The sequence below is a fragment of the Anser anser genome (assembly GCF_964211835.1).
Source record: "Anser anser genome assembly, chromosome: 19".
NCBI lineage: Eukaryota > Metazoa > Chordata > Aves > Anseriformes > Anatidae > Anser > Anser anser.
In genome coordinates this window covers 6,879,659-6,894,397 of record NC_139740.1, presented here as the reverse complement: position 1 = coordinate 6,894,397, position 14,739 = coordinate 6,879,659, and the positions used below count along the sequence as shown (strand labels likewise).

The 14,739-nt window shown below is 48.5% G+C and overlaps 1 protein-coding gene across 16 annotated transcripts in view; it reads right to left on the bottom strand.

Moving 5' to 3' along the window:
- Positions 1–14,739, bottom strand: part of TNRC6C (trinucleotide repeat containing adaptor 6C) — a 298,323-nt gene that overhangs the window by 185,295 nt on the left and 98,289 nt on the right. For all 16 annotated transcript variants that reach the window (XM_083804806.1, XM_083804794.1, XM_083804795.1 and 13 more), the window contains exon 4: positions 238–299. In XM_083804806.1, coding sequence (XP_083660932.1) covers positions 238–299 — 62 coding nt within the window. The remainder of the gene's footprint in view (positions 1–237; positions 300–14,739) is intronic.

The following is a 14,739-nucleotide window of genomic DNA, read 5'->3' as shown; positions in this document are numbered from 1 at the left end:
GGCACAGATCCCACCCTGGGCACGACCCACCGGGCTCCTCGCACAACCCCACAGACACGTGCACGCAGCACGAGCCCTCCTGCCAGCGGTGGGCTGGGGTCTGCCGTGAGCTTGGGTCTGGCTGAGCGGGGGCGCCAGGACAGCCCCTCTCCTCCCCGTCGGGTCCCGCACGGCTGCACAGCACCAAACACGCGAGCAAACATTTCTCATGGATATCGTCCAAAGAAGAATCCCTACCTGCTCTTGACTCCTTCAAAAGCTGTCTTCTGGTAAGGGCCTGTCTGGTGGTTTATTCTTTGCTGAAAGACAAAAAAAGACAAGAAAAAAGACTGTCAAACAGCAGCTCACTTAGGAAGGATGGGGTGTTCCTACACGGGGAGAAAAGATGCATTTTGTGTTTACTTTGGTTACCCTCCGTTGCATTCAACACACTTCAAAACTTGCACAATGTTCCCTGCCCAGCTTATTTCATTTTTCTATTTGGCAAAACTGTTCTCTCACCATGAGCAAATGTACTGCTAATTAGCACAGAAGAATAGATTAAGTTAAAATAAATAACTCTCCTCGTTGGAGCTGTTGCTCCCCGTCTCTCTCCAAACCCAGTGTCAATCCAGATCTGCTGGGGAACCGAAACAAGTTAGCACTAACAAAGCTGTAATATGCTCCTTGAACAAGGTGTGTCAGGATTAGAAATGGCGAGGAAGGGTGGCCAGGATGATGAAAGGTGCAGAACAGCACAGGGGAGCTGCAAAGAGCACGTGTGTGCCACTGCGCTCCGCCACAGGCAGGCCCTGTGGGTGTGTGTTGCAGGCGTTATTCTGCGTGGCCGAACTGTTCTGAGTTTGAAAAATAAGTGCCCTTGCTGTGGGAGCAGAGTGACCGGCACCTGTGCCCTCTGCCACCACGAAGGCCTCTGAACCTGCTGCAGTGTAAAACCATGAGTTTTGTTACCAGGCCTCTGCATTTCCCAGCCAAAGCTGCTTTGGTAAGGGAAAGGCAAAGACATCACAACCTGCCTTTAGGTGCCCTCAGCCAGAGGTTTTCGCTAATGCCTGTGCAATGAAGCCATGCCACGCAGAGTTTATAGTGATCTAATGCGTCTTCTTTTTTTTTTTTTTTAAAGGATATCCTAAGGAGTATGGACAATAAAACTCCCAAAGCCTCATTAGGCTCCCACTATGCTTCTCATCCCCCACTTCTAAAACCAAGCATTGCCACCAGGTTTGTTCCCATCACTTGGAGCGATGCGATGGGTGCCATGAAGCCATTGTGCACGTGTTTCACATGTGGGAGCAGCCCGAGAGAAACCGCTCTTGCTTGTGGTCAAGGACACTTTTCACCATCCCATCAACACATTATGCAACTTCCCAGGTCAGTACAACTGGCACTGCTGCTGCCAGTGGGAAATTTCTGGGCCCAAAGGCCTCAGTAAAACAAATACCTTGGCAAGAGAGCGAGCTTTTTGCACCAGATGGACCCCCTGGTATCTTGGTAAATCCGGTTCTTAGGCTTTGCCACAAAGAGGCTTAAAATTAATTAGCAGATTTAGTTGTTTATTTATTTATTTTTGAGAGTTCTGTGTACAAGGAGCGTGTGAGAAAGGACGTTCATTAGGAGCTTTTTGGTACTTACAGGCCAGGCAAGGAATTATGGTTTGCGAGAGAGCCGCTTTTATAAGGGGCCAGTTGAAACTGTTAAAGGTTACAAGCAGATGCTTCAGAGCTGAAAACATTCCCAGCAAGCCAGGAAGAAGGGGCCAGTCCCCGATTTCCTAAAGGCGACCACTTCTACCAAAAAAGCCTCTGTCTCCTTGGGTCTCTGTTTCCAGAGAGCCATGGCCCAGAAGCAGCGGGGAGGTGATGAGGACGTCCCCGCGAGCAGCCACCGCAGCCTTCAGCTGCTGAGAGCTGACTCCTGGGTGCTGGCCACAACCACCGAGCTCGTTCTGCAACAGCACCCACCACTGCTGCTCCGAAAACATGACTAGAAGGCAAGGCATCTCTCTAGTTAAGCAAACAACTCAAAAATATTCTTCGAGCCTTTGCTCCCATGCTGATTCATTTCTTGACCTTGCAGGGCTGTTTTCAGAGCGAGCCGATGTTGGCACGACCCCGGCAGCGTACAAGGAGAGGACAGGCACCGGCACGTGGAAGAGGAAAAGACAAATGAGTAAATGGTGTGGTGTGTGTCGGTACCTCCTGATCCCCCTTTCCCAAACGGGTGTGCATGGGAAGACGAGAGCTGCCGGGCTGCCTCATCACAGCAATAGCGGTGCTTTTGCCAGAAAGAGAAGCGTTAAAGTTTCCCCTACTGCAGCAATCCCATCCCTGGCTTCTTTGGTCTTTAATATGTCCTACAAGAACCGACTGATTTACATACAAGTACATACTGATTTACATACAAATTGCTAGATCCGAACCAAATGAATGAAGTTTTGCTTTGCCATAAATCCACCCCACGTGTACAAGCTACTGGTTACCAACAAGTGAAACCTCTCTCATTTTGCTAGAAAACTTTCCAAAAGCATTGCCTATATTAAGCACTTTTTCCTTGCCTTTACCACCCTTGATATTCCTGGGGCAATTTCCTCTGGGAAAGGAGCTGCTGCCGGTGTTTTACTGAGGGTGTTGTGGGGTTGAGCAGCACCGTGCTCCAAGCCCTGACAGCCTGCCTGCCCAGCCGTCCACGCTCCGCTCTAGCTGCTCAAGCAGTACCAAAAATGGCAAGTTTCACATCAGACAGACTAGTTTGGAACGAGAAATGTTATTTCAAGGGCTCACTGTCCTGGTTCCAGTTAGGACAGAGTTAAGTAGCTCATAGTAGCTGGTAGGGTGCTATGTTTTGGATTAGGATGAGAAGAGCGCTGATAACATGCTGATGTTTTAATTGTTGCAGAGCAGTGTTTACACCAGGCCAAGGACTTTTCGGCTTCTCGCTCTGTCCTGCCAGCGAGCAGGCTGGGGGTGCAGCAGGAGCTGGGAGGGGACAGACCCAGGACAGCTGACCCAAACTGGCCAAAGGGGTATTCCATACCATCTGACGTCATGCTGAACAATATATAGGGGTGGCTGGCCGGGGTGGGGGGCCGGCTGCTCGGGGATAGGCTGGGCATCGGTCAGCGGGTGGTGAGCAATTGCATTGTGCATCACTTGTTTCTTACACATTATTATTGTTAATACTATTACCATTATCACTATTATTATTATTATTGTTATTATTATTTTCCTGTCTTAATAAACTGTCTTTATCTCAACTCACAGGCTTCACTTTCCCGTTTCTCTCCCCCATCCCAGAGAGGGAGGGGGGAGGGTGAGCGAACGGCTGTGTGGTGTTTAGCTGCCAGCCGGGTTAAACCACAACACTCACAGAGCTGGAAACACGGAAGATCCTAAGCAAAAAGGACATTGTAAAAGGAGAAGTCTCAGCTGGGTAAAGTGGATGGCAAAGCTCCCCCTGCTATCCCAGCCTTGGTCCGAGTTGACAGAGAAGTTTAAATCCTGCTTTCACATCATTACAGAGAGAAACCATATCTGTGCGATCTCAAGTCCAGTAAAGACATTTGGAAAACCATCTACCTGTTTGCATGAAAAAGCTGGGTTCCTGGGATGGGAGGGATGGAAGTCATCCCCTCACCCCCTGCCAAACCCCAGGAAGAATTTAGGCGAATGCCTATAGCTGTGTGCAACATCAGTGTTACTCCACCGACCCAGTTCTTATTCTCGATTTTCTATTCTATCCTAATAAAGGTGGATTTCATGTACAATAATCTGAAGATAGCAGAGGTGAGGGTATTTGCTGTAAGGAAAGCAGAAGGAAAATAACATTACCAGGTGAGACTATGCACAACTTTAACTGTTCAAGTATTAAACCCATTTTTCACCATCAAGAGCATTATCTAACAGCGTGAGAAATACAAGCAGGAGAAAATATTCTCAAGTGCAGGAATTGATGGTCAAAGCCTGAAAGTTTGGTAAAATGCTTTTCCACTCCATGTCCTACGAGCTGTCAGCACTAGGATGGAAAACCGCAGATCAGTAATTGCAAAGGACACTTCTTCTTTCTTTCACTGTCTCTGTCTGTAAGGCAGGAGGATGGCAAGTTAATTAATTATCTCCAGCATCAGTTTACTTGAAGATCTTTTTTTTCCAGCAGCGCATCAAAGGAGACTGATAGAAGCCTTGATTAGAGGGATAATGAAGGAAATCTTTAATAGATTATGTAATTTCTTGCCCTTCTGCAGCCACTCTCCAACTGGCTGCCTTCGCAGTGCTGGGATTCGCTTCTGGAAAATATCACAAGCATGTAAAGCCACGTCAAATGCAAAATTTGTGGAAAAAATCAAGTAATTGAATGTTTACCTTATTTTTGTCAAAGGTCTGGAAAAAAGATATCAGACCAGCTAACTTGCTATAGAGCAGAGGTTTCCCATGTGTCCTCTTAGGGTCTCCCACCCCACGGAGTGAATCTGCATTGTGGAGTCACAACAGGCACGGGCTGAGAACACTCGTCGGGTAACACTGGGCAGGACGAGAGCAGAGATGCAGGACAGTCTGGTGTCTACCTTGTCATCTGGCCCAGGAAACCTTTACTAACAATGCCCATTAGCAGGAGCCTTAGATGAGGCTCTTTATTTGATTTTTTTTCCTCCCTAATCTTGCCTGCTTTCACCTGCAACACAGCATCTCGCCCGTCCTTGTTTCAGATGACCAGGACCCCCCTCAGAGGGCAAAGTCCCGTCCCACCAGGAGGAACGGACCCCTGGTACTGTCGTCCCAGCTCTCCTGTCCCTGTCACAGCAGTGCCCCACAATTCTCCCCCACGTTTGAATCCCTTTGGGGATTTCAATGCCATTTCCCTCTTACCCAGACCACGCACGTGCTGCCAAATCTAATAGCGAGGAGAAATGAAGTGTCAGGTTCTGATACACAATGCACCGTGCTGATTTCTATCTCACACAGATAAACCCCAAGTCATTCCCGAGAAGTCCCAGCGGCACATTTAAGCAATCTATTTCTCTTAAGATGAGACTCAAGATTCCCCTCTCCTGGAGTTTGGTGCTTAACAAACTACTGGTGGCACCAGTTGCACTGACTGCGGGATGCTCGGGCACCCTGGCACCAGCATCTGGAGTGAGAGCTTGGAAAAAAAAATGTGCTAATGAAGGAGTTATTAGGATGATAAAAGAAGCACTGAGGAGACCATCCCTACCTTGCCCTTCAGGGCCACCCTATTCTTGTCCCAACAAAGGCTGGCATGAGGAGATCCCTCAGACCTTGTCCTGTGTCCCTGCTGTCCCCCCACGGCCACCAAGGACTAAAGCAAACGGTCCCAGGCAAGGGAGCAGAAGCAGAGGGGAGCAGGAAGCGTTTTATGGGGTTAAGCGTCCCAGCCTGGAGTAAAGCAATTTCCTTCGGTCTCCTGCCATTTCCTTGTGGAGGCTTATCATCTCCAGCTGGGACAATATAAAGGCCCATTTAATCGAGATCCATTTAACACTGAATCACGCTAACAAGATTACTTACCCAGGGCTAATTCTGCGTTTGCTGAAGTGCAGTATCCAGGGTGAGTAATCTCCGAGTGCTGGTGGCAAGTTCAGAAGCAGGTTAGCCACTGGCTTAGCCCCACAGACAAAACACGGAAAGTACGTGGAAGAGCCCGACAATGAAATCACAGCCATTCGGGCTATCTCCTTTCCCCTTCTCGGTGTTATGCCGGATCAGTGCAGAGAGGGTTTCCTCATTACCCCATCGGATCCTAAAAGGGGAATTATTTTCTTTGTCCTCACAAGCAGCTGAGCAGGCAATACAGCAAAATCCTCTTCAGTCATTATCTGTTAAGTGCATCGCATCCTTTTGTGAGTTAAATGACACAGTATTTCTTGCATGGGACTGAATTCAAAAGGTTTTGCCTTCCATCAGGAGATAACTCAAGATTTGAGTGCTAATTGAATACATTTATATGCACACAAGTGATAGGCATTCATACAATTTCTTAAAGTAGATTCTCACCATTCAGTCATTTAAAAATATAGCACTAAGGGCTCCCTTATTTATGATTATTAAATCACAAATCTGAGTAGCAAAATACCTCACTCAGGGAAAGTGTAAAGAGGCTGTTTCACAGGAAAATCTTTCCAGAACTCACTGAACCCCGTATCGTTGCACGAGGATGCTGATAACCAATATGGTTTTACATCTAAGGCCCTCCAAGAGATTTACCCAGGGAAACGGATCGATCCTGATCGCCCTTTCCAAAGTTCCCAAATCCTCCAAGCAGTCAGAGCTCAGGCTGGGCCGTTCTGGGGAAATATTCACCGCTTTGTATGGACTGACCCACTATGCAATTAGCACGGGATTTGGGAAGTCCCCACTCGTCCCCTCCTTGCTTTGGGAGGACGGGTTTTGGAGGGGCTGGGAGGGGGCGTTACGCTGCTGCCACGTCAGGAGGACTCACCCGGTGCCAGAGGTCCCCAAGGCAAGTGGCTGTACTTGAGTTAGTCTCTTAAGTGCGTAAGTGGAGAGAAATAGGAGTGATTTGTCTGACCTATTTTAGGCAGCCGCCTCCAGATGAGTACAATTGCCTGCTGGAGGTGCCCATTTCTCTCCACCGACAGTAAATGAGGTCTGAGTGATCAGTGCGGATACCGAGACCTGCGGGCTGTCTCTCAGGTCAGGTGGGACAGATCCTAGCCACCTAATTGCCACCTTTCAAGAGGAGAGTCACTTTTTTTTTTTTTTTTTTTATTGGGCCATGGAGTTTATTTTAACCACCTGGGGAAATTCCCAAGTTTTTTCTGTCCACTACCTTTTGGTCTTTCTCCCCATTTTGGCAGACAGTCTTTCAGAGCAGGGCTTGTGGTTTTCTTCTGCAGCCCAGCCCAGAGCCTCTTCTGATGCTCCAAAGGCTCATCCAGGCAGAGATCCAGCTCAAGGGTGGGTCAAACCCATCCCCACAGGCTGGCTGCAAACTCATCTTAGGGGTGTTCAAACGCTCCCTTCCTCCAAATAAAGAACACAAGATATGCCAGGTCAAAAGGCCAAGATCAGATAACCTCCAGAAACAACGAGATGACCTCCAGGGGTCCTTTCCAACCTCACCCAGCCTGCGATTCTGCGGAAAAGGAGAAATTTCAAGGGTGACAACTTTGGGTGCTTGTAGGGTATGACAGGAGCTGGGAGTAAAGCCTTCAGTTTAATCACTTGCATTTGATTTCTAAGCCCACTTGAAACCAGCCTACATCCCACCCTCAAAGCCTGACCTCGATGCTCAGGAACCCAAACACCGCTCAGACACAGGCTCTGAGGCGCAGATATGCACAAGTACGCAAGTATGTTTTGTTACTTCATGTGCCCAATATTCCCCAATTCCAGGACGAGATTAAATGCTTGCATCAGAGCTGGAACCAAGCCCCATGTGATTCTGGCCAAGTGCTGAGGTCACTCAGAAAATAAGGATTTCTGCTGAGATTTTTTACTTTTTCCTCGCAGTCCAGAACTCAGACACACGCACCCCTTCCCTCCTCCCACTAAACTCAGGTACTGAAACCGCGTCCGTGTTTTCTGCGCACTGGGAAGACAGTTTGCTGGTCATCCTTACGCAAGGAATTCATTTATTTGATGTCCACCACCTCATTACCAAGTTGTCTAGAAAACAGCCAGCCGATTTGGAAGTTCGTAAGAGAAACAGGCAGGCACGCTCGTGAGACATGCCTGGGTAAGGCTCGTTTCCTTGCGAACACAGCGAACCTCTGCTCAATCAAAACAAGTCCGGACATTTTCCAGCTGCCCTCGTGACTTCATCCACAACATCTGAAAGCAGAAAAATCTTTAACTGGAAAGGGGGAATCAAAATCAGCCTAAAAATGCAATCAAGCCACGCTGTGAATTCAGGGGACTCCATTAAGCAAGTCCTCAGGGGGTCTCCGACTACACGAAACCTTCTCCAACTATACAAATCTTTCTGATGTGGTGGGACTTGTGCTGGAGCTGCTGTAGGGATGGAGGGCATGGTGTGCCCCGCATAAAGGCACCTCGAGGTGCCAGAGGTGCTGCGGCACCACCTTGCTCATGGATGTACGGCACGTGAGGATGGAGCAACAGGAGAGGCAACGCACTATGCACTTACAGGGGTGTGTGACACCCACGGCAGGGGAGCGCAGCCCCTTGGTCCTCGCGGCGGTGGCACACATCAGCAGCACACCACCTCCGTCCACGCCAACAGGGCAGCACACTGCAATGAGCGACTTTCCAAGCAGTTTTCAGTTTTTACCTCCCCTTAAAAATAAAAGATCTCCAGTGGAGACACAGACTCACAGCCTAAAGCTTCCAGTCCTGAACCTTCCCCAAAACAATCCACTGGCTGCAGGTCGAAAACTACGCTATTACTCGTCATCTCGTTTTGATATAATGCCGTCAGCCCTAATTGGTGGGGCACAAGGGCTTGAAAGACACCGAGTCCTGCCCGTGTGTGCGCCGGTGCGGTTAGCGCCGCGTGGAAATGGCCCCTGCCCGCGCGCCTGGAGCTGGGCAGCGGTGCCCGACCGCGCTCGCCGCGAGGACAAAGGCACAGCGCCTCGCTCCGAGCAATGCGACCAGCAGACTCCGCGGGAATCGTTATTAACTTGGCTTTAATTACAAACTAATTTCCTCCTGCGTAGCCAGCAATTTCAAGCTCTGTGGAAACTATAAGGAAACAATAGCACGCCGCTTCCGGAGTGAAAGAAACATAAACAAGTAGGCAAAACTCCGAGCTTCTACAGGGAGTGGCATTTTTAAATGCCCTAAATACAAACAATCTGAGAGATATTCTTCAAGCTAAGCAGAAACATTCTCTTTTACTTTCCAACTAAGTATTCATTTTTAAGGCTAATCCAGTTTTACCAAGTTACTGGGAAGACCAAGCAGGTTTTTATTACAGAAACCGGCTGCCCCTAAAAAATGTAGAGGCTACCACCTCTCCGTAATAAGCTGGTGCTGGAGGTTGCTCATCGGCTCGAGCGCTGCTGAAGCCGTATTTAGCAGCTGACAGATTGCAGCGGGAACTGGGGGAGCGGGGAGGCTTGTTAGCGGCACGGTGTTCCCAGCTGAGGCTCAGGCAGGCACTGATTGGCAATTCAGATCAGGGAGCCCGTCCCGGCGGAGCCTCCATATGCTTCTTCCCCTGGAGGAGCGATGAATGTCAATTCACCCCTTGGGGTGCGTCATGTGAAAACCCTCCCGAGGGTGAAACGAGAGCTGACAGCAGCCAGCCACAGGTGCCCGGCTGAACTTTCCAGCACCGGCCGGTTTTGCAAGGAGTCAGGAGGAGCGGAGCTGTGTTTGTTGCATTTCCGTGCGCAGCACTGGTACACGCACTCCCCTCTCAAAATTAGCTGTACGGAAACACGAGGGTAGCACACGCTCACCTACCACAGAACAAGAAAACGAGTATTTACACTGGTAACTCCTCAGCACGCTCGGTATTTCCCTGAAACCGTGGTCCAGCGCAGTGGCAGGGGATCGACAGCTCCATATGGCCAACCGCACCGCGACGCCTTCTCCTTCCCCGTGTCCGTGTCTGAAATGCACTTCGCGGCGTTCTGCCAGCGGCTCTTGACAGGCTTGCCAGGCCTTAATTAAGCTTCAAGACACCTCCGTGAAGTTGACTAATATAATTAAGTGAATCTTCCAGATGAATAAGCGGAGGGGAGGTGAGATCAAACAGCAGGATGATGGAGGCGAAGCTAACCAGCGGCAAAGGAGGTCGCGGGGCCCAGAGACCCCATCTCTGCTGTGTCACAAAAGTCTCTGCCTTTCCCCCAATCCTCTATAGTTCATTACATCTGACTTCCTTCTGCAAAGGCTGAGCTGGATCCTCATCTTAACCAGAAAACAACTTCTTTTGGCAAGTAGACATCAAGGCATCAGGCTGCCATCTCCAGCAGTGCCACCCAGGCGTGTTTCTTTTAAGTGCTGAGAACAGTTGTGCAGGTATGTGCAGCGATCTGTTGGACGAGTAATTACGGTGAGGGGATGCTGTAGTCCAGTGGCTTCTTTCAAATAAACTTTCTGAAATTATAGTAACTGTATATAGTCAAATCGTTCTCAGATTGTCTGGGTATTTCCTAAAAAACAATCATCTCTCATGGGACTTTTAAATTCCAACGTAAAGTGGAAGAATGATTCAAAGGAAAAGCAGCCCAGGGTCTGAGCCTTGCTAAGACCTGAAGCATGACTTGTCTTAGAACTTAAAAGGATTAACTTGGACTTGAAGATGAATGTGCACCTAAATCTTTCCACTAGGAAGACCATTCACTTGGGATGTTTTTCTGGAAGCCAATGTTTACAATGAAATTGTAAACTATTAGGGTGAAACAGGAACAAAATAGAAAATTCTCTGGCTTGGAGTTCAGCTGGATCTGTAACGCCTCACCTTCACACAGGCACTCTCCTTCAAAGGAGCCTTTCCCAGGCAGTTCAGCAGCTTCTCGGTGCTTAAAGAGCTCTTGGCAGAGGGCTCCTTCCGTTAGTGCCTGTACCGAAATGAGATTACGCTGCTAGATCCACAGCATCGCGGCCACCCATTACTTAGGAAGCTCAGCCCTTGGAGGCACAGGTTCCAACAACATCTTCTGTTCCGAAATTCAACAGCAGAGGCGCTTGAGAAGAAGTCACTCCCGTAACGCCTGTCGATGAGCCTTCGGTGCGTGCAGGGCTGTTGCTGGGCTTTGGGCTCTGTCTCCTGACACGAGCGTTGTGACTGCCCCGCTTGCTCCTGCTGCTTGTGCCATCGCCTTCCCTCTTCCCACCCTGATGCTCCTGGCGGCAGCAGCACCTCACGCTCTTCGCTACGCCTGCCTGGGGGACAGGACCACACGGCTGTGGGAAACTTCTCGTGACACCCTTTCTCTTTACAACTGCCATTCCCCAGTGCTGAGCCTCCACTTTCTGGAAAACGATAAAGTGATGGCAGCTCCTGGGACTCGAGCCACGCTGAGTTTTTTGTTTTGCCTCATCTGTTTCTTTATACTTCTCTGTGTCCCGAGTGGCTCTGACATAGGAATTCCTGCTTTTCATTTTTCTGCTGTACAAGATGTCAGCAGATAACAATCCATGCTTCATTGGTGCCGTTCCATAATTGAAAGAGCCAGCAATATATCAGGCTTGGAGTCTGCAAACCCCATCAATAAGTACTCTATTACTGGGGCATAATTTTCCACCACCCCTCAGATGAGACTTCGCAGGCAGCAGGGTTATATTGCTGAACCCACACTTCACTGCAAACTGTTTAAGATAATGTCTACTAAACTATACTCTATTGTCACAAATTAGTTTCTCAGACAACCGGTGTCTAGCAAAAATGTACTTAATATGCAAAGCTGTCTGTTTAGATCTATCTGTCTTCCAGTAAAGCTACCTCAGGGAAAAGAGAACTGTAGTCCAAAATCACTGCACAGGTTTCTTTCCAAGTCAACGTACACTTTTCTCCGCGAAGGAATTCTTCCTGTGTCACCAGCGTTTTTGTTTTGTTTGCTGGACTTATCCTGACTTTTTGGCAGAGACCCTAACAGCTTCTGCAGCGCTACTGCTGTGCGAAGGCAGTCTGAAACTTGCCTGGCCTCTCTCTTTAGATTGAATTCTCTGAGCTTTCCCATAGCACGTTAAGAATCAGCTTCCTGGTCATTTTCAACAAAATCCTATCAAGTCCCAAAGTTTCCCCTTTCGGTAAGTACCAGGGGGTTGAGTTTTAATTACTTTCTGCAGAAGCCCCTTATCAGCAGCAACTTCGGCAGGTGCAGGCTATCTGTTATCTGGGAGCACAACTGAGATTCCGACTATTTCCACGCCTTTAGACCCTTCCTTGAAGCTGGTCTCATACCCATTACACACCATCCCTAGAACTACCGCTGGAATATGGGCTCAGACACCTCTACAGGCAGCTCTTTCCCTTCGTAACTTATCATCCAAGACCCCTCCTCCCTTCCCTTCTTGCTTGCACAAATAAATTGTTGGTAATTCAGCCACATTGCCTATCTGCAGGGCAGACACGTCCCAAATGTGTTTCTTGTTGCACAGAATCACGTTTTCATTCAGTTCTAGCCCATCAGCTTCGAGGCTTGGGAAACTTCCCTTAAGTCTACAGCTTCAGGGAATCAGCCTACACCGGTGGATCAGCCATCCGCTCTTCCAGGAACTTCTTCACAAAACCTAGGGGGACCGTATTTCACCCCAAATCCTCTGAAATCTCAGTCTGCTATGTAGCAAGCACGACGTCTAACCAACTTATTGAACGACTTCATCAGAGTTATTTTCCAATGACTCCCAAGTTTTATCCGTACAGCCCCCAGTGAGACACGCTGCAATTCTCCCTGAAAAGCTACGTTTGGGTCTCCCACCTCCCTGCTGCCTCCTGGTCCCCCACCATCTCTCCCACGCAGCTGGTGCCTGGCCCAAGAAGATGATGTCCTCCTCCCAGCCCATTAGGGGTGAGCTCCGCTCCTGACCACGCCAATGCCTTAAACTCTGACTGTGGTCCATGGTCGGTGCCTTTCTGCGGGGCAGAACGGAGCCTCCCCTGGAGGCCACGCACCTCCTGCCTTTTTTTGCCACATTAAAAGCTCCAACCAGCCTCACTTTACAGTGAGGAGCACTGTAAATGACAGGAGCCAGGTAGCCAAACTCTGCACCGCTGAGAACAAAAGCAGGCAGCAGACCAGCCTCAAAGCAAAAGGAGACATAAAACCACATTAGACCTCGTGGTTCAACGCATAAACAGAACGAAGGGAGGACCTCCCAGAGCCCCGCGCTTGAATTCAATAACCATCCATAACTACCCCTCAGGATAGTTTCTAAAGAGGGTAGAGCAATAAACAGCACTTCCCCTCTTCATTACACAACTCCAGCAATAACTATGATGAATGGCAATGAACAACTGGGTTTCATTGCTGGATTTCCAGGCTGTGGTGTCCAACAAAGGAAGCGTAATAAAGACAGATGGCAGTGGATTAACTCTTCTTGCAATGCAGCCAGTGCTGGTTGCCCAACTGCACTCATCCCAGCTCAAGAACAGGCACAGCCTCAACACAGCCCCGGCAAATCCAGAGATTTGGTTCAGGTCAGAGAGCAGAGCTGAGCAATATATGCTAATTCTGGTGTTTTGTTTTGAACACAGCTGTTAAATAAGCAGAAAACCCAGAACAAAGTGGATTTTCCACAAAATATTTCTGCTCTTTTTCAACCGACAGTAGAAATTGCTTGACTTCTTTTTAATTTGGAAACCTCAAAGAGAAAAAACCCTGAAATTGTTGCTGCTTTCATGCAAAGGAGATTGCTTTTTTAAAGTTGTTACATCTTCCCCTCCGGTTTTGCCTGGTTAGCACAAATAACGAAGATCATTTTGCATGCTTTTTTGGTAGATTTCATGTGGTGCTAGCAGGTGCACGTTTGCTGTCATGCTAACCTTACCAGGAAGTTTCAGACCAGTTCAAACAACAGAGAAGAAATAGCGGCTAGGAGGAGAGCTGGGCTGTGCCTGCACTTCTGCCACTGCTTTGCTGCACGCAAATGTAAGAAACTACTCTAAGCTTCAGCATTAAACTGGTGCACGTACTGTCAAAATTAGCAGGGGAGGAGTCCTACCACAACCTATTGAGTCTGTATGAGGAGACCTTCAGATGGAAGGTGCTAAACAAAGGGAAAATTATCATTACTTTTCGTAAGTGAAACCGCCAAGCAAAGCTACTTCAATCAGTCACTGCAAATTCAGGTCTTCTGTTTGTAAGTCCACCGTAACCAAGCCTAATTTCTGCAGATATGTTTGCTATTCAAGAACATTTGCTGGGCTGAATAATTTTCAGATGGAGTTTTTGGGAAACACGTTTGATTTGCCCATTCATTATCTGTTACTCCGGATGTGTGACGGGCTGCACGAGGCAGCATGCTGCAGTTCCCGCTCGCTGCCTGCCTGGCAGCAAGTTTATTAGATGGGAGAATAATGAATAACCAATAACGAGTACTCTTGTTTTCGTGTGAAAACAGATGAGCATGTGAAAAGCAGCAGCTCTCTCCATTTTCTTGCCAGCAGACCCCCTTTCACAGTAATGTTCTCCAATAGGAAAAAGCAAGCAGATGCCCGATCCAGTCAAACATCTGCCCGTTCACGAGCTCCAGTTTTCATCTCTTACCAAAACCACCTATGAGCCTGCTTGAAATACGGAGACGGCCACTTTGGGGCCGAGCTGCTGTCTTTACAAAAACGAGACAATAATACAATAAATAAAATAAAACGAACGCCCTTGTTTCTACAATACACACTGACCAGCCACATATTGCTTTGGGTTTTTTGGTCTCTCCTGGGCATTGGCAATTCCTCCCTGCAGTACAGGATCGCTCCTGCTCTCGTGGGTGCTTCTCTCATCCTGTTGGATTGCTTTGGGCTATGGGACTTCTGCAGCCCCCCGTGCCCTGCCCATCTCTGCTCTGGGGCAAACGCCAAAGTCCGACCTCACCAACCACCACAAAACCGTATCCCCCAAACTCTTTGCCATCGAATGATGGAAAGCACAAACCTACACTCAACTGTTTTCCTCTTCCCTGTTTTTGCTGACCGCGTGACTCCCCGTTGCACGTAATTATTTTGGTACGCCGGTGTTAATGATGTGTCCGGTTCACTTAGCCTGTTCATCAGTATTGCTGGTCATTTGCTGTTGCTTTGTTTCTTGCTTCCCAAAAGGTCACTACATCATCAGCAAAACCAAGCGCA